General features: G+C 37.5%; 1 protein-coding gene across 2 annotated transcripts in view; it reads right to left on the bottom strand.

Moving 5' to 3' along the window:
- Positions 1-7,506: 7,506 nt before the first annotated feature.
- Positions 7,507-26,599, bottom strand: part of edil3a (EGF-like repeats and discoidin I-like domains 3a) — a 384,265-nt gene continuing 365,172 nt past the window's right edge. For both annotated transcript variants that reach the window (XM_052111629.1, XM_052111639.1), the window contains 2 exons: positions 23,678-23,833; positions 7,507-10,364 (listed from right to left, as the gene is read on the bottom strand). In XM_052111629.1, coding sequence (XP_051967589.1) covers positions 10,215-10,364; positions 23,678-23,833 — 306 coding nt within the window. In that variant the 3' untranslated portion in view covers positions 7,507-10,214. The remainder of the gene's footprint in view (positions 10,365-23,677; positions 23,834-26,599) is intronic.

Here is a 26,599-nt window from a genome sequence, read left to right as displayed (position 1 = left end):
TCCCCAAAGAGTCGTTTTCAACGACGCAGTGCGAGTTCCCTCGGAAGGGAACTAGACAGCGTTTAAGTCTACTTAGGAGGCTTAGAAATGTTGGCATTCATAGGAGGATCTTAACTATTGTTTATAGATCTATGATTGAAAGTGTTTTAACTTATAATATCGTATCATGGTACGGAAACTTAACATTGAGACAGAAGAACAAATTAACACGAGTAATTAATGAGGCAAATAAAATTATCGGCCAAAAACAGAGTACATTGCAAGAGCTGTTTTCACATTTCATGGAGAAAAGGGCGCTAGCAGTATATTCAGATCAGACTCATCCCCTCTACTCCTGCTTTGAGGTCCTTCCTTCAGGGCGGAGGCTACGTATACCGCTTGCCAAAAGGAACATTTACAAAAGATAATTTTTTCCATTGGCGGTGACCGTTGTAAATCAAATTCTTAAATGAGGCGGGTACTATGGGTGTGTGAACATGTACATGTTGTATCAATTTGTTTTATTTATGTATGAGTGTTCAATCATTTATGTTTTATGTCATGATACCAGTGTCAAAGATGAATTTCTGTTCAGTAAATCTGAACAGACAATAAAGTCAAACAACAAACAACAACAACAATAACAATTCCTTACATTTACTGTATATAGTGCTTTTCTAGGCACTCAAAGCTCTTTACATTGTATAGGGGGACACTCCTCAACCACCACCAGTGTGCAGTATCCACCTGGATGATGCAACAGCAGCCACAGTGCACCAGTACACTCACCACATACCAGCTATTGAAGGAGAGGAGAGAGTACAGTTATCTAGCCAATTCAGGGATGGGGATTATTAGGAGGCAATGATAGATAAGGGCCAATGGGGGGACTTTGGCCAGGGCAAAGGAATACACCGGTATGTGATCTGGAGATTGCAATCTTGCTAAAGGCTGTTCAGGTCAGATCGATTGTTGTAACCAATCACTCGTCAATGAAACACATAGGGAAAAAAAAATCACACTTTAATGGCCATTTCATATATATAGCCACAACATTAAAGATTAAAACCACAAGCCACAATATTAAATCCACCTGCCTAATATCGTGTAGTTCCCCTTCGTGCCACCAAACAGCTCTGATCCATCAAGACATGGACTCCACAAAACCTCTATAGGTGTCCTGTGGTATCTATTAATGTTATTAATAATCAAAAGTTGTGGTTAAATTATGGTTCCTCTATCATCTGCAAAGGCAAATGGATCGTTTCAGAGACCAAAATGGATCAGGAGAATAGCCGTGTAAATTAGAATGCGGCTACTCTCCTTAAGACCAAACAATCCCAATCTTATCTGTTTCGGCCACCCTCAACCAGCACTGGCCTTGGCCAAGGCCGCTGTTGGAACAACAACTCCCCCGGAAGAGCACTGCAGTGAGCCACTCTCGCGTTCCTTCCCCGACTCCCTAGACACCTGGTGATTGTTGACTATGTCTGGGACCTGATCAAGGTTGTCTCCATGGCAACTTGCTGTGTATCGCTATGACAACCCTGCGGACTGAGGCACCTAGATTAGATGCTGGCATAGCGACTCTCCAGGCCTACACACACATGAACTCTTACACATATATACAGATATGCAATCATCCGCCCGATACCCTATCCCTCGCCTTAGCGCTTTGTACCCCCAGTCTGACAGGCGGGTCTGTGACCAGCGCCGAACATGGCTGCAGGTCCGGATGGCTGCTTGCCTGTGCTGGGCCACCTCCACCCCCAATCCCCTCCCCTGTTGCAAGTCTTGTTCATGTTGTAGAGTGTACTGATTATGTGCTAATGTTGCTGAGGTGTTTTTTTCCCTGTTCCCACACTGTACTTCTTAAGGAGCATAGTCTGGGGGCTGCCTTTTTTTTCTCCTCTCCTCTCCTCATGTCATGCTGTATTTCTTCTAATTCCCTGTCTTCCTGTCCTGTCTATCCCCTTGTCATATGTATGTTTGTATGGACAGGTCGATGGCCAATTTCACTGGTTTACTATGTGACAATAAAGGACTACTACTACTACTACTACTACTTCAGGTCAGGGTTCAGCACAGTCATTAACAAGAAAAAATTAATAAAATGGCACTCCATGGAAAAAAGGTTGCAGATCCCTGCTTTAGGTCATGCTTAGTGCCTTGTGAATTATGCTATTTTGGTGCTAGTCTTTGTAATTGTTTTGCTTGTAGATATATTTTGTTATGAAACCAGAGAGGGGGCTGAATAAAACTGAAAAAAAAAAAAAAAAACATTTCTTCTGTACACTAGAAAAGGCAGATTTGAATATGTAATATCAGATTGTTGAAATGTTTGTTTTACATAGAGAGGTGGCTTCTTGCTAGAGTGGCTCGGCACATAAGTACACTAAAACTGCATTCCAAACAGAAATGGAATATTCATACTGTAAAAACAAAACACAACTCCACAACATGTTCAAGTGGGATTGAAGGAAAAAGGTGAAAGAGAGAAAGAGAAAATATCAATGCAACCTCAAGGACAGTCAGTAGGAGTAAACACATTTTAATCAGTTCTCTCAGCTTAAAATTCCCATTCTGAGAGCTGTAATATGTGCTTTTGTAAAACTGTATGTAGAGTATTAAGTGTGTGTCCTAAATTAAACACTCTTTCTGTCTCCAGCATTCTCTCGAGAGATAAACAGAAAGATTTTCATCCATTCAGAATACATTATTGTTCAGACTCAGACTGACTTTGTCAAGAGAGAGACAGTGTCAACAGTTTCTGTCATCTGGTACATTTAAAAACAACTAACACCACTACATCCAGATAAAACTGCTTGTAAGTGTAGGCTTGTTATAGTTGTCTTTTGGCAGTACAGTCATTTTCTTTGAATAATGGTTTTAGGTTTTCTCAACAGAACATGAAAAGTCACACTAGTGCATAAAGATGGCATTTGTGTTTGAAGCATCACACAAACATTTCGTATTAGTCAGAGCCTTTCAAAGGTGTTGTTCAGTGTAAATTTAAAATACAAACAGTCCAATACTCAGGACATTACACAATTTCCAAAAGATGATAGATTGCCTTCTAACTAGGCTGGGATATTCTCACTGACTGGCTTCATCAATCAGCTGCTATCTTGTGTAATCCAGATGTAATTAACAGGGTTTTGCTGGCAGCGCTTCACACCCTCTGGCAGAGTTTTGCTGATAGAACTCCCACTTAAAAGAATAGTACACCATTCTCTTGTACTCATCCCATGTCATTAGAAACCTGTAGACAGTTTTTTTTTATAACTGGCAAATTAAATGAAAACTTTTGAAGAAGCTTCATGTTGCTCATTTTCATAAGACAGTTTGAATTGCCTGAGACTGTCAAGCCATAAAATAACCATAAAAGTAGTTAATATGACTTATGTACTACATTCTAAGACTCCTAAAGCCAAGAAATGTCTCTGTGTGCGGAACAGACCAAAATGTAGGTAATTATTAACTGAAAGTCTTCCCCTTCACTGGAGGGAATAGCAATTTAAAAGGATAGTTCACCTAAAAATTATAATTATTTTTATTTTTTATTTACTAAACCTATGTTGTTCCAAGCCCACACCAACTTTATTTCTTCTTCCTTGGAGCACAAAAGAAGTTAAGGCAAAATGTTCAGTCTCAGTAACCATCCACATTTATTGTATAGGAAGAAGATGCACTGAAAATGAATGATGACTAAAGCTAATATTCTGCCTTTTTTAGGGATGTGCAAAACTACTAATGTTCATAATCAAATAGTTGGTTGGTTGTTTGAGCAACTAGTCAACTAGTCAGTGTTAAGTATAATAATGTATAATTAGGCTCTGTTATGGCCACATGACCCTGATCAGACTTGTTTCAGAGGGAAATACGGTTGATAAGCGCTGCACTACAACATGGTAACTAACAGATATAGGGCAAAAATAACTATAACGTCGTATTGCACAAAACTATTTAAGAAAAATAAAAAAGGCTCCAAAAAAAGAGAGGCATAATATGCACATCCTAAACACAGAATGACACGCTTCAATGCAACCAGACCACTTGGGAGTCTCAGGGTGATACTCGCTGCCCATACAAAGCGCAGAACTGCAGAACATCTAGTTCACAACATCAAGCAGTTTAAACCTCTTTTTCTGCAGCTATTTATTTAGGCAGTGTGAGACAATCAGCTAAAGACTTTAATCTCTTCAAAGCACCTCACAAAAATGGTAATATTACTCACAGCTGAGGATTTAACATCCAACAGTGATCGTCTTGTAATGTATTGTTGATGCAGCACTTTGATGGCTGTAACAGCAGCGGTGCATAAAAAGACTAAACTTAAAGCATTAAAGAGATGAAACTTCTTGCAGAGGGCTTAACTGAGTTGACTATTATTCACTTTTAAGCACAGCAAGCTATAATCATGCAAAAATGTTCTCTAAGCAGTCGTGTCCCTCAATTAATATGAGAATTGCGTCTCCCATTAAAACCACCACCACTAAAAATATTAATGTTAGTAATCAACCCCACAAATCAACATGTCATTTGTTGGACAACTAGTCAGTTAGTCGACCACCGTGACACATCCCTTGCCTTTTTGTGTTCCATGGAGGAAAGAAAGTCATATGGGTTTGCACAACATGAGGGTGAATATATAATGACAGAATCTTGTTGAACTATCATTCTACATTTTGGACTGTTCCACACAAAGCAATCGAATGGCTTCAGAAGAGTCATATTGACTATTTTATAGTGCTTTTTTTAACTTGACAACTGTGGTTCCTTTGAACTACAATTGTATGAAAAAGAGAAGTGTAAAGATTTTTAAAAATGTCTACTTTTGTATTTTATGGAACAAAATAACAGCATATGGGCTTGAAAAAATATGAGGTGAGTATATAATGACAGAATGTTCACTTTTGGGTGAACCATTCCTTTAAGCCTCAAGCTATGGAAAGAGAGGGTTGTAGCCTGAACTGGCATTCGAAAGGCTACAGACTTGTGGATGAATTATGTGAGGTGCTATGTGCAAACTCATCTCTGGTATGCCACTTGAGTTATGACGATATTCTGAGAAAAATATTAAATAAAAAATTCTCCAAGTCTCCAGGTCCGTCTGCCCATTTAATTATGTATGGAGCCCTGATGAGAGACTCACAGAAGCTCCTAACAACTGACAAAATGCTCTCCAGTATTTGGAGCTGAGGGCTTTTCCTTTGGTTCCACATGATGCCAAACTCGCTGCTGCCCTCTATGCGCAAGGCAGCATGTACATGTAGTTAATAAAGATGAAAAACATGCATTCATTGTATCACTTCCATTTTCACAGCTTCTAGTTGACCTTGAGTAATGTATCCTTGGGAAGCCCTTACTCTTGCAGATTTAATTAGCCTAACGAAGTGCTATGAAAATGCATACCCTGTACCACTGTACATTAGATTTTAGTCAACAGATGCCAGCAGGGGGTACTCACCCTGCAGTCTGTGTGGGTCCTTATGCCCCAGTATAGTGACAGGGATGCTATAAATTAAGAAGTCAATTAACGTCTTTCGGATAACATGTTAAAACGAGGTCCTGATACACAGTGGTCATTAAAAATCACAGGGCATCTCTCAAAAAGAGTAGGGGTGGAACCCCGGTGTCCTGCCAAATTTGCCCTTTGGTCCCTATCCATCTTGGCACCCTATTAATCCCCAATCTATATGAATTGTCTATACCACCAATAATTGATGTGTGTTTTGTGTTCTGGCAAACTATGGCTGCCATCGCATCCTGCAGGTGAATGCTGCACAATGGAGGTGGTTAGTAGACCCCCCCCCCGCTACTATATATAGTTCATTAAGTGCCCAGAAAAGAAATTAATTAATTAAGTAATTAATTAATAAGTAATATTTGAACACTGGTTTTATAAAATGCAGCATTTCAAACGGGCGCCTACACACTGGAGTTTACATTAAATCAGAGAATGTTGCAGATCTGATGATTGCAATTGGGGTGCTGCATTGCAAAAACATAGAGGGAAAAAGTTGAGGAAATTTTAACTTTTGCTGCAACGAACTCTTTAGGCATCCATTGACCAATGAGAATTTCAGAGGCACCGACCAAGATGTGGTTCCATAAATCCAAATCACTGTGCATGATTTCAAACTGACCCCGCTCTTTTCAAATCCTCAAAAAGGATCTTACGCATTACTAGCAGACAATCACTCTGTCACAGCTTTCTCTAATGTGTAGGCACCCTTATTCCATCAGATAAAATTGACATGTTGCAGAACCTAAACCAATAATATAGATATTTCATTTTTTCATCTTGGAGTGTTTTTTATTCAGAGAGATTCTAATTCATGTTAGTTCTAAGTTTCCCGAGAGTAGTGCTTCAAATGTTTGACCTTTTGATTGAAGACTATTATTTTCTGTTGGTATGCAATCAGCATGCAGATGTGCATCAATTTTCGGTAAGACTGATCCTCTTCCCTGAATGATGCCATGAGCAGAGGCAATCAGCTGTTACATCTGAAAGCAATTCTAATTTGCACCGGAAAATCAAATGAAGCTGGATAACCTTTAGTATGGAAGAGATCCCAGCATGCTTGCTAATCACCTACCCTCCATTTCAGTTCACTTTTTGCTTTTGGCAACATGCCCATTTTGTGCATTCTGTCTGCAGAGGAAAGATTTCCCAGCAATCACTCATGCACATTAATAACCCAACAGCACAATCTGAAATGTACAATAGCCTCATGCTAACATCTCACACCATTGTGCTCAGAAATGGGCTTGTGTTAAAAATGCTGATTATAGATTGCATTTCTGACAAAGCCCATACAAACCTCCATTGCGTGGGTTTGTATACTTACTGTAAGACAGCTGTACAATGTATACTGGTGCTATTGTCAAAGAAAAGAACTTGCAGATTCTCCTATAATACTTTCTGTTATATATAAACACACACACAGTATATATATATATATATATATATATATATATATATATATATATATATATATATATCATAATATAATTTTAGTGTGGCAATTTTGTTTCCTGACAGAGTGGATAATAATGTTAAGATAATAATGTGTTTTTGTTGATTTTTGAACAAAAAAGTTCCTGACATTTACCCACCCCCATGGTGTCTCAAACCCTTTATGACTTACTTTATCTGTGGTTATAAATGATTTATAAATTATAAATAAGATTTCTAGTATTTTATTACACAGAAAATCTTCATTGCATTACCACTCAAGAGGGACTGCGAAGGACACCAATCAGTTTATACCGTAACCGAAACAGAGCTTCATTGTTATGGAATAAGGTAGTTAGGGACTAGTTACTACATTACACAAAGCATGTTTTCACAACAAGCGTTTATTCGCGCAACATACAAACATGCTAATTCAGAAAGCCAAATTGCAAACATTAAAAAGTATAAAGCACGAAACGTACGACTTGCAAATCTGAAATCACGGAGAGTTGGTATTGGTCCATCCATGATCCTTAGCTTTGAGGCAAATTCAGCCGTGTGTTGATCATCGTTGATGAAGCAGTCTGAGTTAACGCAAGCGGCTCTAGCGAGGAGACAAATATGGTGGACTGTGGGCTGCTCGCTCAGGTTTTAATGAGGATGGATCTAAGCTACTCAAGTGGATATCTTCGCCAGCCCTGGGCGGTAGATTTCCCCTTTTGACGTCATAAGGGGCTGCAAACCTGAAAGGCTTGTTCAAAAGGTTTTTTTATTGATGGAGATAGGAAAGAAATGAGGGGATGGTCTTTTACCATGTTTTGTGGTCGTCACACACTGGGGACACATAATTATGTTAAAAAATAAATAAAAATTATGTCCCCTTTAATTGACATAAGCAATGGGTTATGAACTAAAATCACATTTACAGAAGATATTTCTTGAGATAGCGCTACCTACAGTATTCCAAATAAAGAATGGCTTGGGAGAAGTTTTGGCAACTAGTACTGCAGAAGCAATCAATACAAGTGAAGAACACAAGGTCAGTCCCTTTTTTTCTTCTTCTAACAAAACACTGTTTTCAGTCATTTGTCAGATGAGTAGAGCATTAGAAACAAAGAAAGCAATAGTCAGAAATCAAAACATTGTATTTCACAGATGTTTTCTTTTTATTTGTCAAACAAAAGACCTGTCTATATTAGTAGCAATGGCATTCCTCCTTTCTACACCTCTGTGGTTTGTTTTACCATATAACTTTTGTTTGACATGGAATTAACAAAAAAAAAAAAAAAAGAAAAGAAAAAAGTATACTGTATTTATATTTTAAATACAGTATAGGAAAAATGCAAATCAAAAAAGTGTGGCCCACAAGGTCTCTCTTGAATTGAACTATACATGTTTTCAAACAATCACTTTTCACAGCACATGTAAAGGAAATGCTGGACTATCAGACCCATCAATATATGATATTTGTTGTTTTTTTTTTTAAATGTGCCTGTGGACCTCATATTATGACTTTTGTTTTTTCTTCATAGACGGTCATCCTCAAAAAGTATGTACAAAACTGTTAAATGTGCACACAAGTCATCTGAACAGTTTTAAAGAATAATCTCACTGACACAAATGTTAGACAAGAAGTACTAATATTGCCTCCATATAATCATGATACACATATGAAAACAACACTTATCGGTTAGAAAATATGTTACTGTATGTGATGTATATGCTGATCCTTGTGTATGATACAGTATATGCTGAATTGATGTCTACACATTTTGTACATAAATGTTGTATTTTTTTTTTTTCACATTCAATACTGTACAAATAATTGTACCCGATCCCCCTCCTCCAACACATGGGTTGTTGGATGTAACTATTGTATATTTGTTTGTTATCAGACCTGTATATTCTTAATTTATCAAAAAAAAAAAAAATTCATTCCAGTGATTTCACAACCCATTGATGCTCAACTTTTCAATGAATAACTATATTTCAATAAATAAACATCTGCATCTATTTTTTTCATACTTGGATGCTGTTATTTAATAGTGCCTTTATTATATGCAAAGGGAAAAAAGAATAATCCCACTTAGTGTAGTCCATATAACAAGCTTTTGTAAGTTAATATTCCTTCACATTTCCTGACAAGCACATAACAATGTGGGATAATTCAAAGGAACGTTGCATTCAGACAAAGTTAATTTTAATTGTACGACTGTACTAAAAAATCTATCCTGAGGTTTTTATAATCAAGGGGAAACAAAATACAGTAGTATAGATAAGTGATACACAAACAGTCTGAAAAACAGAGATATCTGAATGTTTTACACAAAAAATATTGTATACATCAACACAAAAAAAGCTTCTAAAAGAGTACTTTCCACAGACATTATTTTCTTAAAAAAGAAAGAAAAAAGTTGTTTTTGTTACAGACTGCTTGCATAAGTACCTTTGCCTATTACATTTATAAGCCCAATGTCTATGTATGTAATCTATCTATGTAAAAATTGTTAATCTAGTTATGGGCGGTTCCAGTACAGTAGTGTTATTTTTATTACATTTTTCCCATCTTGCTTATGGTATGTTATTATATTATGTGGCACATAACAGTGTATTTAGAAAAGTACAGGAAAACAGATCATACAAAAATTTTAATGAATGATAAAAATGATCTATGAAATGCTTCATTTGGAGAAATTTTAACTTATACATCTTTTTATCTTATACTTCTAACATAATTTATTCATCATGCAGATATTTTGCAGTTTATATATAATACAATACCATCATATTTTTGTCTACATAACGTCAGTGTTGGCTGTTTGAATTTCAGTCAGGTAAGCTGTTATAAAGAAAGTAGAAACATATTTTACATTGGTTGGTTGATTGATTGGTTGATTTAATTAAGGCCAAATAAACTTAGCATGCCATTTTTTGTTTTTGTTTAAGTGACACTGTACAGTGGCTATTGTTCTACTGTTTAAACCACAATAAACTATCCCCCACCATTCATTTAGCTCATCAAAACAAGACAAGAAAAGAAAAATTCAATGGCAGAGACCATAAAAAGGACAAACAAACAGGGCTGAATAAAGATGAATGGATCTAAACCCCTCTTTGTGAAAAATATTTTTAAAAAATGAAAAAGAAAAAAGTAATATTATAAAAAATGAAAAGAAATTGCTGAAACATTTTTTCTTGTAATTTAATATTTGTAAGCTCAGTTTATATTGAGTATGGACCAAAGTTTACCAAAGGGAACAATGAATATGGGTATTCAATCTTCCTCTGTGCATCCTAGTAACTCTGCACGCAAAGTGATTCTACCGTACCATGACCACGGAAGGATTCGAAAGAACCTGGCATAGATGGGAGGATCAATCACATTCTTTCTGTGGGTGTCATTATCAAAATTTCCTTGAAAGACCTGGAAAGAAAAAGGAAAATTCCAGAATTACAACCCCATTCATTTTATTTCCAAATCAAATATCCTCTGCAGGGAACAGTCATATTTTTTTCTGCTTGCTCTTAAAGAAAAGTTCACCCAGATCTTAAAATTCTGTCACAATTGACATACCCTTTACTTATCAATTATTATTTAATGAATTAAGCCTGACTTTGTATTTCCTACAGTAGACAGACATACACAAACACACATACCTATCAATCAAATAGTGCATATTTAAAGAACAGAGTCAAGGAAGGGAAGTACAGTTCATGATTAATAAATAACCTTTGTGTGCTTCTGAATTGATGATGAAGGCAAACAAAGCTCAAGTACATTCAGGGTACAAAGTTCACAGATTGCAAACAGGAAAAATACAGCAAGCTGCAAAGAGGCTGGTTGAGAAGTAGTGTTCACGTGGGCTTCAAAGGCACATGTGATAGAGCTCTCAAAGCACTGACAGTACAGTGTTCATCAGTATAGCAAACAACAAAAGCACAGAGCTTCCACGTGTCTGACTGCTTCTCTAAATACATAGTGTCACAAACATTACATGAAGGTGTCACATATTCCTTCTCTCCACTCTCTGTTTCTCTCTCCCACTTTTTCACACACTGAATCAGCATACACTTTTGCACCATGGAACACTGTTTCTTGTTTGGCAGCTCAACTCTCTCCAATGTACTGTGAAACAGAGCAAGGGGAAATGCCATAAAACATTTATTATGCAAAAGGGCAGCTCAAAACATGAACTCGTTCACTGAACACCTTATCATATGTTCGCAGGCAATCTACGTGCACAGAAAAGACTTTCGTTGCCAAGCATTCACCACCAGGCTTTTTTAATGATAGCAGATGAGTGCAGATACTGTAGAAAGTACAATTAGGCTTGATCAGAATTCCACATCACCAATTAAACACATAAGAGTTAGGTTTATTAAATTGTGATTTTGATATTTCACAAAGTACAAACAATGTCTTGATTTCATATTTTATAAACTAGATGAGATCTGTTTGGTTTCATTCTTGCCAAATAAAGTAAAAGAGACTGAGGCTAGCGGTCACACTATTTTACTTAATATTTCTTAGAGTAGGTTTATTTCTGAAAGTCAGTTACTGTATTGCCACATGCCTTAAAGTCTTGGCTACAGAAATGTGATGGACGTCTCCATCATTATTGCACAGGATGAAAGATACAGTTCATTGAACACACATAGACCTTTATAGTTGGGCATGTCATCACACTATATGGAGTTTGTTTTAACAATTGACATTTTGCTCTAGTCAAATTAGCCCTAAACAGAAACAACATTACTTGAGTTCATACCCGCACACAAAGCTGCCTACTTGCATTAGATTAGGTTAGAGAAACGTACTAAAATAATTTGAAGGGAATTTAAGGGATTCATCTCAACATTTCTATCATCATTGTACAAATTACTGTTATCATTGGGGTTTCTGGGACCCCAAACATAAAAACAGTCAATTGAAAAAACAAAAACAAAAAAAAACATGAGGGTTAAAATTCAAGCCACTGACCTGGTAAGGCACTAAGGTGAATTACAATTAACAATAATGGATTGTTACTATTTTGCTACTTCAGCCGCCACTTAAGAAAACACATTCACAGAAGAGTAATGCAGTGTACGTATTCTCTTATTATTTAAATCATCCATCTAATAGTAAACATCACAAAAACTCTATTAAACACTGTTGTTTTCGAGATCTCACTCTTGTAGGATGTAGCCTCTGATGGAATGACACTCTCAATTACCTGATCTGCCAGCGCACCCAAAAACATGTGGACTGCTTATGCATAAAAGCTGCAATGAAATCTGTCTCTGGGACATCCTATAAATCTCTGCCTGATGTTTACTGCTTAATCTAATCCCTGCACTGCTCCGCTGATGACTGCAAAGCCGTGGAACTGAAAGTTGTCTTTAGAAGTGTGAATGAGTGTTTTGAGACACAGAGACAAATGGGGGATTATCCGAGTAGACACATCAGGTATATCCCTGATAAGCTATTTGGGGGTAAGAGCTTTTGGAGTTCCATCACAAGGGGAGGATGCTTTATCACTTCATAGCCTCTTCAAGCTGCAAGACTCATAAACACGTCTTTTGAAGTGGGTCATTCATATGGAGCTGAATCAGTGTGAAAATCCCTTGAGAGATGCTTGAAGTGGGAATGCATTCTCAAGTTCTTTTGGAGACTTGCAAAACAAGGTTGTCGGTAGGGAGATCTGACAGAGATGGATGTATGTATGGATGGATGGATGGATGTATGGATGGATAGCTAGATAGATAGAGTTGAAGTCAGAAGTTTACATACACCTTAGCCAAATACCTTTAAACTCAGTTTTTCACAATTCCTGACATTTAATCATAGAAAACATTCCATGTCTTAGGTCAGTTAGGAGCACTACTTTGTTTTAAGAATGTGAAATGTAAGAATAATAGTGGAGAGAATTATTTATTTCAGCTTTTATTTCATTCATCACATCCCCAGTGGGTCAGAAGTTTACATACACTTTGTTAGTATTTGGTACCATTACCTTTAAATTATATAACTTGGGTCAAACATTTTGGTTAGCCTTCCACAAGCTTCTCGCTATTATTTGCTGGTATTTTACCCCATTAATCCAGACAGAACTGGCGTAACTGATTCAGGTTTGTATGCCTCCTTGCTCACACACTTTTTAATCAATACCTTGACTTTGTTGTCCTTAAGCCATTTTGTCACAACTTTGGAGGTATGCTTGGGGTCATTGTCCATTTGGAAGACCCATTTGCGACCAAGATTTAACATCCTGGTTGATATCTTTAGGATTTTGCTTCAGTATATTCATATAATTTTCCTTCCTCATGATCCCTCCTGCAGCAAAGCACCCCCACAACATGATTATGCCACCCCCATGCTTCACAGTTGGGATGGTGTACTTTGGCTTGCAAGCCTCACCCATTTTCTCCAAACATAATGATGGTCATTATGGCCAAACAGTTAATGTTTTGTTTCATCAGACCAGAGTAAATCTCTACAAAAAATATTAATTAAAGATATTTGTCCCCATGTGCACTTGAAAACTATAGTCTGGCTTTTTTATGGTGGTTTTGGAGTAGTGGCTTCTTCCTTGCTCAGCAGCCTTTCAGGTTATTTCAACATAGGACTCGTTTTACTGTGGATATAGATACTTGACAACCTGTTTCCTCCAGCATCTTCACAAGGTCCTTTGCTGTTATACTGGGATTGATTTGCACTTTTCGCACCAAACTATGCTCATCTCTAAGAGACAGAATGTGTCTCTTTCCAGAGTGTTATGATGCTGTGTGGTCCCATGGTGTTTATACTTGCGTACTATTGTTTGTACAGATGAACAAACTGTGGAGGTCCACAATTCTATTTTTCTGAGGTCTTGGCTGATTTCTTTTGACTTTCCCATGATGTCAAGAAAAGAGGCACTGAGTTTGAAGGTAGGCCTTAAAATACATCCACAGGTACACCTCAAATTCAGTATACCTCCTATTAGAAGCTAATTGTCTAAAGGTTTCACACAATTTTCTGGAATTTTCCAAGCTGCTTGAAGGCACAGTTAACTTAGTGTAAGTAAACATCATAACAACAATCGTAACAACAATCATAACCAAAAATGTCCTAAATGACTTGACAAAACTATAGTTTGCTAATATGAAATCTGTGGAGTGGTTACAAACTGAGTTTTTACCATTTTTCCACATGTGACCTGAGTGGCCCATGTGATGTATTTCGCCACTTTTACCTCCCCCTTCCTGGGCAGGTGTGGTCTCAGCAGGGTCTTTTCCCCCTGAAAGAATAGGAAACTGGGTAAGACCTCCTTCCCACAATGCGTGTAAGGGCCCCAGCCATTTGGCTCTATGCGAGAAACATAGAGAGAAAAGAGGCCTGGCTAGGCTCGGCCCGTTCCCCTGTTTAGGGAAACCAGAAGGATTCCGATGACTTTTATGGGGCATTGGGGAAGGATACATGCAGTCTGACACAACTGGTCGCCTTTGCACATGAAATACTTGCCCACTCTTGTGTCAGCAGTACATGTACACCTAGTGTCGCTTCTTCGCCACAACATCGAAGTGAGCGACAGACGGGTAAAGTCTAGGTTATGTATGTAACCTCCGTTCCCTGATGGAGGGAACGATACGTTCTGTCCTCCCGGCCACGTCACTAAGCAGAGCCACTGTTGTGGCCGGACCATTTCCGGCTCCTCAGAAAACTCCTGAATGAACTCAACGTATTTCCCCGCTTTGATACCTGTATATCCGGGGACGGGGTATGCAAATACTGCCTGTCTAATTCTCATTGGCCTTTTTTCATAGATCGGAGACATATTCGGCGCTCAAGAGAGACCCCTAGTGTCGCTTCTTCGACACAACGTCTCGTTCCCTCCATCAGGGAACGGAGGTTACATACGTAACCTAGACATTTAATTCTTATTACTATTGTTGTTGATTTGTTGTAGCTGGTTGATAATTGAGATTTTTGTGACGTCACCATGAGGGTGATTAATGTTACCTCTGGTGAACTTTGAGCCTGTTAAGTTTACCCAATTCTTCTTTACTCAATTGTACTTTACAAAAGTGTAGATTTATTTGCACTAATAAGTACTGAGTAGATTCCATTGTGCCATATGGGTAACCTAGAGTCTAGTCATGATTTCCCTTATACTGTGTAAGACATGTTATAACCCAATTTAAGTAATTAAATCAAAACAACAATACTTTAATAATAGATGAGTTATACTTAAAAAATAATTTAACTTATTTAGCTTTAAGAAAATGCATGCAACCCAATTGTATTGAAAAATCTAAGTAAGGTCCACTAATTAGATTTTACAGAGTGTGGTTTGTGACATGCTTAATTAAGCCATCCATGCTTCATTGAAAACCAGCAAAAAGAAAATATGCTAAACAGTCATTAAATTCAGCCTACAGTCAATTATCTAAATAGAAACCTAGCACTAAGAATATTACGGCAGAGTAGACAGAATGTATAACATTACCGTAATTTCCGGACTATAAGCCGCAACTTTTTTCCCACGCTTTGAAACTCGCGGCTTATACAATGACGCGGCTAATATATGGATTTTTCCCGCTTTCAAATTTTATAAAAAATTAAAAAAAAAACATTCTGTGACGTGCTCAGTTCTTTGGTGGCGTGAAGCTTTCATTAGACCAATGAAATTGCCGAACGGGTTAAGGTCAAAACAACTTTTTTTGTTTACTGTTTAGATTAAATCGAAGCGCTCAAACTTCCCATCATTCTGATTACGGTAGTAATTTTGTCACCCTCACCATGGCAAAGACATGGAGAAACGCATATGATGCTGCTTTCAAGTTGAAGGCGATTGATCTGGCTGTTGGAAAAGGAAATAGAGCTGCTGCACGGGAGCTTGGTCTTAATGAGTCGATGATAAGACGTTGGAAACAGCAGCGTGAGGAATTGACTCAGTGCAAAAAGACAACTAAGCTGAGGCTATTCAACTCCGACACCGAAGGAGATGACTTCAGTGGTTTCAGTGCACAGGACGAGGAAGATAGTGACCAATGACTTTCTTGGTAGGCTACTGTTTACTGCAAATGTTTTGTTACAAGCCGTGTGTGGCAGCGGGGGCGTGGTCAAGCGCCCGTCCGGGAGAGAAAAGCTGTAAGGGCGCTCATACCTGCACTAAATTATGTCTAACACCAGTGTCTAATTTCAAGTGCCCTGCTTCATGTGTCCTTCTTGGGAAAACTGTCACACGGGCACCAGTGTGACAGTTTTCAGCAGGGAACTTGACGTTCCAGGTAAGGCTTTTAATGGCCACAGCAATGTTTACAATCAATTTTATAAAGTTTCTCAATTCTTCTATGCGCCAACACTAGACTGACGTGTGTCACTTTCTCAGCTCTGTGGCTGCTGCCTTTTTATGCCGCTCTCCCATGCTTACTGAAATTTGACACCGGTGTTAGACATAATTTAGCTCAGGTGTAAGCGCCCTTACCGCTTTTCTCTCCCGGACGGGCGCTTGACCACGCCCCCGCTGCCACACCGTGTTTCGTTAAAGCCTGAGTGAAGTTCATTTGTTTCAATGTACCGGTAGGCACCTGCAGCTTATAGACAGGTGCGGCTTATTTATGTTCAAAATAATATTTTATTTAAAAATCAGTGGGTGCGGCTTATATTCAGGTGCGCTCAATAGTCCGGAAATTACGGTAGTTAAAATCTTGGCTAAACATCCTCTATGAAACTGATACTCTTTTTAAAGTTATTTTATTGCTTTATCTTTATACCAGCTGACACTGACCCCTATATATATTATATTATATATATATATATATATATATATATATATATATATATATATATATATATATATATATATATTACTATTTGCACTTCTGGTTAGATACTAAATGCATGTCATTGGCTCTGTACTTGTATTTTGCACAATGACAATAAAGTTTAATATAAAAATATTATGCACTGTTACTCAAACATTGTATTTTACATTATTAACTAATGATGGAGGTATTGCCTGAACTCTCGCACTTCCTTGATATTGTCTGAAATGTCTATAAAAGTAACTGTTTTAGATCAGGCAGGCAGCATGCATTACCCAAAGGGCAGGCATCCCACACCCCAGTGTATCAAGACAAGGACTAAATGAGGACACATCTCTTATAATACACAATTCTTTTTCAGTTTCTCCCTTAAAATTCCTTCTTTTCTCATTCTTAGAATCTCTATATCATAACAGAGGAGCTGAACAGGATGTGCACATCAAACTAATCCTTAACAATAGATAAGATGTGCACAATCCTAGGCAAACCAGCTTCGTCACAAAGACCATGCTGGTCCACTAGTTTCACAAACTGGTTTTGCTGGTGTACAGCTTGACTTTGCTGGTCCACTAGCTAGGCATCAAACCAGCACTAATGAGTATAAATTAGCCTGGGTATTAGCCAAAATTAGCATAAATTAGCCAAAAGTATCACAAGTTTAAGTTGATTGTGGAGATCACTGGCGCCAATTGGCACTTATGGGAAATGCAGCCCTGGACCAGCAAGACAATTTATCATTTCAGCAGATAACTTTGAGGCCTGTCAAATGCTTACCACCATTGATGCAGATACTATAGACATTATGACTTGGCCCATAGTGACTTATTTTCAAGCTTCCTGTGACAATCTAACATATCATTAAATAGTGGCTTTTCTCAGAACAATCAAGAAGCTGTTCAGTGATGAAAAAAAAGATGATACTGTGTTTTATGTGGAATCCTTGCGATTGATAGTCAATATACTGGAGCAGAGAGGGCAATCCAAGCTAATACAACCATGATTTTAGAGCTCATCTCACCTGAAGACAGAAAATAGTTGCAGTGTATTCAATTTCATCTTCCAGTACCATCGCCTTCAGAACCCTATTACCGACAACCAGATAAACTGAATTCTGAGGCTGCCATTAGACCAGGTACAAATTTGAATGGTTGAAGAAAGACATTTGGTACCATCTGATACTCCATATTTCCTCTTCAGGTAATAGCAGCTAAGGATATGAGGGTGTTCATAAGGTTTAAGTGGTTGAAATCATATGGCTTGAAAGCTGTATTGTGACAAGAACTGTGAAGTAACAAAAAGAGCTAATGATAAGGCCAGAATAGGGACCGAAATACAACAAAAATGTGTGCTGTAACAGATACCTTGCTCAGATAAACAGCACAGATGGCAGAATACAATGTCTTTCTTAAAATATTCTAGATTTTATTTTAGCCACATTTCAAGACAGTAGGAAGTCGCTCTCACAGTTTCATGTTTTCAGTTGTGTTGGTGCACATTTTACACAACTAATCCCAGACTAGGTTACTCAATTACACAATCATTCTCTCGGAATGTAACAACTTGATCACATTGGAAATTGGAATGTTACATGGGGAGGGGTGAGAGGATACATGTGCGGCGTGGCCACGCAATTGGCAAATCTGTGAAGAGTGTGTCCGTATGCAAATGTTTATGTTGTGGAAGTCAGGAGCAGATGTTTAGGAATCCTCCGTTGAAGCATAATCAGGTGCAGAGAAAAACACAGAGCAGACTGGAAGGCAATCAGTATACCATCATGAGGGCAGAGTCGAGGAGTCCACCGTCGAGGCTTGTGAGTGCAGAGAACAAGCGTACAGCAAACTGGAAGGTAACCACACTTCCGACACATGGGCAGAGAAGGGGAACCAAACAGATACACAAGAAAGAACAAACTAGGCAGAGAGTGTGAGGTAAGTTACTTCACATCAAAAAGCTTTCTATAATGATGACACAAAACATACTACAGAATATATTAAAGAATCCAGCAAAGAACATGACACACAAGGGGATAAAAATAGATAGGAACAAACAAGGATCAAACAAGGGACAGGTGCTGCTCGCCAGCTGAAAGTTGGCATGATCAGAGTTCCCATGGAAACAAACAGGGTTCCAATGGAAATGCAGATTCCACATGCTAGTGGCACCTGAAATGCATGAGGGAGAAACGTCAACACAAATCGACCCAAACAAACAGAACTTGGAGCGTGAGTGTCCGGATCCCAACACGGACCAAAACTGAACCATACAGAAAGTCAGGATCCAGACACCATGCTTCAGATATGAAAAAAGACCAATAGAAGAGCGCACAGCGGTAACTCACAACCGGACTCGTGCACTCACACAAAGAATGTTCATGAAAAACAAGACATGGGATGATGTTGTCACGGTCCCTTCAGATAAAACCCCAACCTGACAGAGTGACAGGACCGTGGCATTACCAAAGAGCCCACAGCAGGAACGTACACTCAGAGCCATACGCCAACAAAATGACAGGACATGAAACACATGACAGAACATGGGGCGATGATGATATGGTCCCATCATACAAAAATCCAACCTGACAAAGTGACTATATGCATTCCATTACAGCTAAAAATAACTCACTTTACAACTTGCTTCTAATGCTCCCTTTAAGATATTTCAACCAGAAACTGGAGCTTACATGTGCCCTTACATTCACAATAATTTCAAATTCCAGCCACTGGGGTAAGCTCAAACCGATTTCAGCAGTAGAACTGGGTCTGCAGACTACAAATGAAAGAAAGAAATAGTTTGGTCTTCTAGTGTTCACTTGGCCTTACCTCACCCTAAAAATAATGCAGTGTGTGAAAGTAGAACAATTTTGTTGGGGAACCACTCTCTGATTAAGAGGTCACTTTGTGAGAAGAGGTTGCCAAGACCAATAACTCTAGTGGTTTCCATCATGTTAGAACAGGGCTTAAATTAAACTGTATAAACTGTCCATAGATATCTAATACAGTCATTTTAGAGGAGTACCTCTAAATATTAGAAGGTGCCCTTCTTAATAAATATCAACAAATAAAGTTGGTGATCTTTCTAGGTGACTAAGCCTCACTTAAACGTCCTGCTTACTGACTGAATATAGAGTTATTCTTTTCCCCTCCAATCTGTTCTGGTCTGTGCCTCCTATTTGACCCATTGGGCAATGTTTCCAGAGTATTGATTTCTCCAATGAGCACATCAAGGGCACTTACAATCAAAAGAGGCAAGGGAGCCTATGCCTTTCCTAGTTGTAAGTCATGATTTGAAACCGATTCGGATGACACAATAGGGCACATCCATGATTTCCCTGTATTGCCTTGTGTTGGTATCATGGGGAATCAAATCCATTCTTTTTCCAGCCTTCACTCAAAAACTGATATCAATCTTCCAATCCTGTGAGTTGCCGCTAATCAAACTGCCATCTTTGTATAATATAGAGCACAGTCAAAGCTAGCATGGGCCCCAGAGCTTCACGTGCCTCTTGAATGGTCACCAAGGTAATGTAGTACATGCCTGACTGGGGGAAGGGGATCTATTGGCAGCTAATCTTGGGACGTGATCTTATTACTGCCATCTAATGTGCTATTGACCCATAGCACTGAGAGGGAATATTTATATTCACAGGCTAATTAACCCCTTGATACTGACCTAAGGATAATCAATTATATGTGTGCATGAATCACACTGTCTTCATTGGCAAACGCTACAGTGTTGCAGATTATTTCTGACAGAAAACAGTTAAAAGTGTCTTTTTATAGAGTTGTGTGTACGGAAATGATGCGGTAAGTAAATATTATGAGGTGTTAACAAAATTACCTGTTAAACTTCCTGATTACTTATTGAGGGAAGTCTTGAAGTGAAGGAAGTCCAAATTGGCCAAAACCAGGGTATGATTTTCTGTTAAGACTTGGTGTCACACCTTTTCTTAGTGCTTAATCCCATATACACATAGTTCGTTTTTTTACAGGAGTGACAATCTCATTCTAAATCCGAATTGCTTTGCTAAAAGTTCTGGTAGTGACAAAAACATTTTTAGTAAATCTGTAAAATATTTGTACAAACTGAACAACTAGTTGTTAATGCAGTGACACCCCTCTCTTTTGGACACTGACAACTTGTCTGAGAAGTCTGTATCTCTTCTCCAGGTGCGGTGCAAGCAAATTATGGAGAGGATGTGGTACGTGTTTTGACTCATTCACAATTTCTGACACCAGTCTTTCTCTCTCCACCGCAGTTGTTCTTACAGTCCTTCATTTTAGTGATAACCCATAAATTAGGGTCAAGAGAGAGCACTCTGTTTAAAAGCAACAGTTTTAAAAAGCATAAACAAAACACAGTGCCTCTTTCATAGGCGGGTAACTTAAAATTACAGTTTTTAATATGTGTCTGGTCACTAATGCTTATACGTTTATATACACACACTTGGCTAACACTAAATGGATTAAACTGTTGGAATACATGTTTCTTGTTTACAGCTGTGAGATGTCTAAATGTTGTTATCATTATCACTATTTAAAGAGAAATCGAAGAAATGGTGTGACATCTTTTTGAACAAAATTTTGCCAAAACTTTTGTGTTTTTTAGTTTGTTGCGGTGCTTCAAAACTTTCTTTCGATCTTTCAGGAACACTTCATATTGGCAGATAAACACCTTCTTACTGCCATTGGTCCATGTGATAGATGAGTTTGACCCAGTAATTCACCTACTTCAATGCCAAAATGTATTTTCCTCTGTTGATTTTTTCACATAGAGACATTTTCCAATACCCTGTCATGTATTTTTTATTTTTTTTGTTTAAGTATAAATACAATAAAAGGTGGTAGCCCTCATATATGATATAGAGTTTTACTCTTAACATTAGTGCCTTCCAGGGCTGGACTGGTAATCTGGCATACCGGGCATTTTCCCGGTGGGCCGACGCACTTTGGGGCAGATCAGAGGCAGACTGGCCATCGGGAGAACCAAGCGGGCAGGTGGGTTGGCCGAGAAACAGACCTAATGGGCCGCGTTAAGCTAAAACGGAATTTTATGCCGCAATATGCAGAAAAGGACAGAGATTTTTCTTCCCAGTCCAGCCCTGGTGCCTGAATGCAGAATAATGTAAACATGATAAGTTATACATTATCTACAGCTTATATATTACTTTAATTTATCACATTTATTACTGCACTTTTATTATTGAGTGGTTAATGCAACTTATTTTACTAATCTCATGTGCATTCTATTCACAGAATGTAGTAATTGATAATGTTTTTTAATGTCACATTGGTTAATGTGTTATAATCTATGTAGTCTGTTGACAGGGCAGCGTGTCTCTCATTTGAATGATCCTCAAATGCCAGTCCAACTATTAAATAGATAAAATGTTCTGTAAAATATAGCTCTAATCATATACTGTAACTGGAGTTTAGAAATACTGTAATCCAAATTAGAAAACTTATGCTAAGTGAGAACTTTTCAGAAAGTGAGAAACAGTAGGGAACAGATCATCTAATCGTTATCTGAGGGGGCTATCTCTCATATTTCATAGTTGTATCTGAAGGCTTGCTAACACTGTGCCAGGCAATCCTCACCAGCTCTCTTCCCTGGCACATCTGTACACTCATCTTTTGGCAGCATCCAAATACAAAGATCACCACAGTACTAACAATTTACTGACATTTGAATTGTGAAATAGCACTGTATGACAAACATCCCCTGAAATACCAAGGTCACAAACAGCCATTTGTCCATGTTTCATTAAAATCTCTTAAAATAATTATGTTTTTCCATTTTGTTTTAGCCCTGATTACCAAGTAATTTGTATACATCCATTTGAAGTGACAATTAACCATGCATTACAAACTCAGATCCAAATTCATTAATTACTTGATTTTTTTTTTTTTCCATAACCTCAAAATACAAAGTACAGAATAGTCAAAATGTGCAGATCTGAGTGCTCATTACACTAAATGTGACTGCTTCACTGCTTGGTTAGAATAGTGAGGGATTTAACATGACCCCATAAGACAAGCTGTGGAGAATGGATTGGAAACATTTCTGGCACAATCTTTTCTGACTCTTTTCTGAGGCCTGTCAGATTGTACCGTTATCTGTGTGCAGACAGGCCTTAGAGAGAGAAAAAGTCTGGCCAGGTGTTTTGAGATAGTCCTGACAGGGCGCATGAGAATATACAGCACTTTACCAGGAAATAAGGTGCTTTATTCATTAACTTTAGGATGTAAACATATCCATTGAACCCAGGTAAAAAAAAGAACAACAACAACAATGAAACTGTTTTTTCTAGAGCAGTGATTCCCAACTGGGTACTAAGGGGTACTTGGAAAAATGTTGAAGAAAGTTTGTTGAACCCATAAATTCAGAAATTACTAATTAAAAATATTCTGGGCAGTCAATTACAAATAAATAAATAAAAAATGAATAACAAATCAATAAATTATTATTATATATTTTTTGTTGTTGTTGCAGGTAACACATTCAGTTCATTTAAGGGAGCAAAACAAATTATGTGCAAGTTCTGTCAGTTTGTGTGGATGGCACAGAATAAATGTGCATGAAGACTATATAAAAACAAATATTAAAATAATTTCTGCAACTCTTTACACGATTAATGGTAATTCTAAATTATATCCATTATAGTTAAAAGCAACACATTTTAGTTTTATGTCAATGAAGGGGTACTTGAGCATTAGTGATGGGGATGTAGGGGTACATAAGACAAAAGAGGATGCGAAACACCGATGTAGCATTTAGGTTTCACAAAACATAATACGAAGACAGTCACATTTGATTCAAAAAGATTTAAATCAAGGTGATTCAGATCAACCTTGAGATAAAATGGGCTTTGGTCCAAAGATAAAAGTCCTTTTGGTCTCACAAAAATATGAGGTTTTGACATTCAATTGTAGGAGAGAAAGAACCTACCTTGTCTTTCTTCTGTTTTTCGTCCTGATATATAAGCCATCTCTCGCCGTCATTGCTGTAGGCCACCTTGTAGGAGCCAACAAACTGAACATGTCCAAAGTCTTTAGCCCCCTGGGTAATGATGCCTGTGATTTTTGTTGGCCGAAGCATGTCAACCTGAAAAATACACACACAGACATATCAATAAGAGATGCAAGCAATTACTTGACTCGTCCATATAGCCACACTCTTTCACCCTTATTTTCTACAATAACTTCTAAAGGTACTGTAAATGTGTTTAGTGGATTTCATCAATTATTCACACAAAGTAGGTAATAAGAAATAGCCTTTTATTTCAGTTCAGCAGAACTTTGATTGCATTTGCATTTTGGTTAATGATTTATAAAATGTTATTTTATCAGATTATTTTATGTTGCAAAGTTTAAATATAATAATAATAATAATAATAAAACTGTTAATGGGTTGTGTGTTTAATTTTGTTTGGAAATGAAGCATATACATACATACATTCATGTATACTGTACATTTATACATACAATACATGGATACATACTGTACAATGGCAAATTCAATTTTTTTTTCATTAAATGAAAATGATGTAGAAATACCTCCAAACAAGACTCGCTTTTCACAATAAGGAGTATAAAGACATAAGAGGCTTGCAGCAGTCTCAAGTGAATAAACCTATTAATGTAGTATGTTTATTAAGACATCATTATCGAGTTGTGGTCACTGATGGTTTGAACTACAGTGAACCACAAAACAAAAGGGTAGAAGAGATAATGTGTAGAAGGAGATATTCCGACAGTGATGATTAAGAAACAAAATCACTCATTTGGACTGCTTGGCCCTCTGCCTTCCAGACGAAGAGCCCCAGGGCATGGAATATACATCAAGAGCTTCATTTCTCAACCCATCAGGCTACTCAACAACACTCAACAAAGTAAATTGAATTAAATTCAGATTTAATTTATTTGTGTAGTACTTTTGCAAAACACGTCATTCCGAAGCAGCTTTACAGAGACTAGTGCTTCAAACCCCTCAGCAAGCAAGCACAAGTGGACATGACAAGGGAAAAAGATGGAATAATAAAACTAAGCATGAATGTCCATATTTTGAATGGTCATGTTTTAAGTTGTGATGCATCTCTGATAAAAAAAAGTAAAAAAAAAATAAAAAAGTGAGCTGGTTGGTTGGTTTTAGCTGGTTTAAGAGGGTCACGAAGCCTACCAGTTTAGAGTAGTTTTGGTTGTTTTGTTCAGCATGGGTAGATGAGGATATAGCACAGCCTTAAGTGCCATTCATAGAAGACTAAACAGAGAGTTGCTATGTAACAAAATATAAAAATAAAAGGACCTGCGCAATGATATTATTAACAGGTGTTTCAGGACATAGTGGTTACTATATTGTGGATCTTAGCATGGCTGGGACCTTGTATTGAACAATCAGCATTCAGGCATGAATTATCCATTTAATAGCAAAAAAGAAACCTTGAGAAGGAACCATGAAGCAGACATGTGCAGTCTTCCAAGACTTTGAAAAATGTCTCTTTTATCTCAGTGGAATTAATGTTCCTTTCAAAAGTTTGTTTCATATCTGTTGGATGTATATCTTATTTATATAGTCTTTTCAAACTGCCTACTCTGTACATAAACTGTGGTTATTGTATCTACTATTCTACTTTGTGCTTAGCGTCTGTATCAAGGTCACATGCAATCCATTAATACGTGGTATTTAAAAGACAATAAACCTTGGCTTGGCATCTCATTAATAAACTCAGTCAACACATATTTACAGGGATTAAGCACAACTTCAGACATTGTCTCCTGAGTAAAGATTCATATATCCATTATTGTATAAAAAATGTTTTTATATCACAAAATAAGATACATTTTTAAAGTAATCTAATGATAGCATGAAACCTATTAAGCTGACTGAATAAATGGAAATTTGTGACACACCAGCACAGAAGCTTGAACTTTAAGAAAATCTAAGTCAGACCAATGAATCAAGACTGTTCATCTAATCAAAGGTAGACCTTGAAGCAGAGGCAGTATCTGCTGTCACGTGCACTCCTGAAGGAACAGTGTTGTTTCTCAAAGAAAACATCTTTAATTGCAGTTAATGAATTCAGGTGTGTTAGCTCGTGAGCTCTGCAACAGGCTCAAAATGTAAAGCTATCTACAAAGGCGGCCTTTTAAGGCATCAAATGTGCACTTCTGATGCGAAGGCTGTTCAAAAAGGTAGGAAAATTAATGATGTTGTCTGCTAAAAAACACTGATTGAAATTCTAAGGCCGCATCACATTTAGCCTTTGTGGGGAAAACAAGCGCAGTAAATAAATCCAAGATAACGGACAGGCAAGAACATTGTCGATTACAAATAAACATTTTTAATTCAGTACTGAAAAGTATCACTGAAAATAATTCAATGTAATTAAAAAATTTATAATTATACACAATATTTGTTGTGCAACGTTTTTTAATGCTTCTTAGAATATTGTGTTGTTAGCTTAGCAACATGCTATCATCAAATTCAACTGCGGTTAATTATGAGATGAGTATCCCGTGCAATGCACTATTGGCATGTGAAGTTGCTGCTATGTGGAACTTCCCAAATAAGTCACTTACTCTCTGAGATTCAGTAGTCGTTAAGAATGGATGCACCCTAAGAAGGTAGCTGCCTACTGTATGTAGGCATAGGCTGTGAGGCAGCTCACTAGGTTTTGAAACAGAGCTACAGTAGTGTGTTTGGAGTCTTTAAAGCAAGCTCAATTGTGGTTTGAAGAAAAATATATTTATTATTAATTTATATTTTTCATTTATCTTTATTCACATATCTCATATATCATTATTTAGATATTCCTCAAAGCAGATTTCCATACTTGGCTGGAAACACTTTGCACGGCCGTGATACCATTCT

Source organism: Xyrauchen texanus, chromosome 3 (assembly GCF_025860055.1).
Source record: "Xyrauchen texanus isolate HMW12.3.18 chromosome 3, RBS_HiC_50CHRs, whole genome shotgun sequence".
In the NCBI taxonomy this organism is placed as follows: domain Eukaryota; kingdom Metazoa; phylum Chordata; class Actinopteri; order Cypriniformes; family Catostomidae; genus Xyrauchen; species Xyrauchen texanus.
The sequence above is the reverse complement of the archived record's forward strand: the minus strand, read 5'-3'. Positions and strand labels throughout refer to the sequence as shown.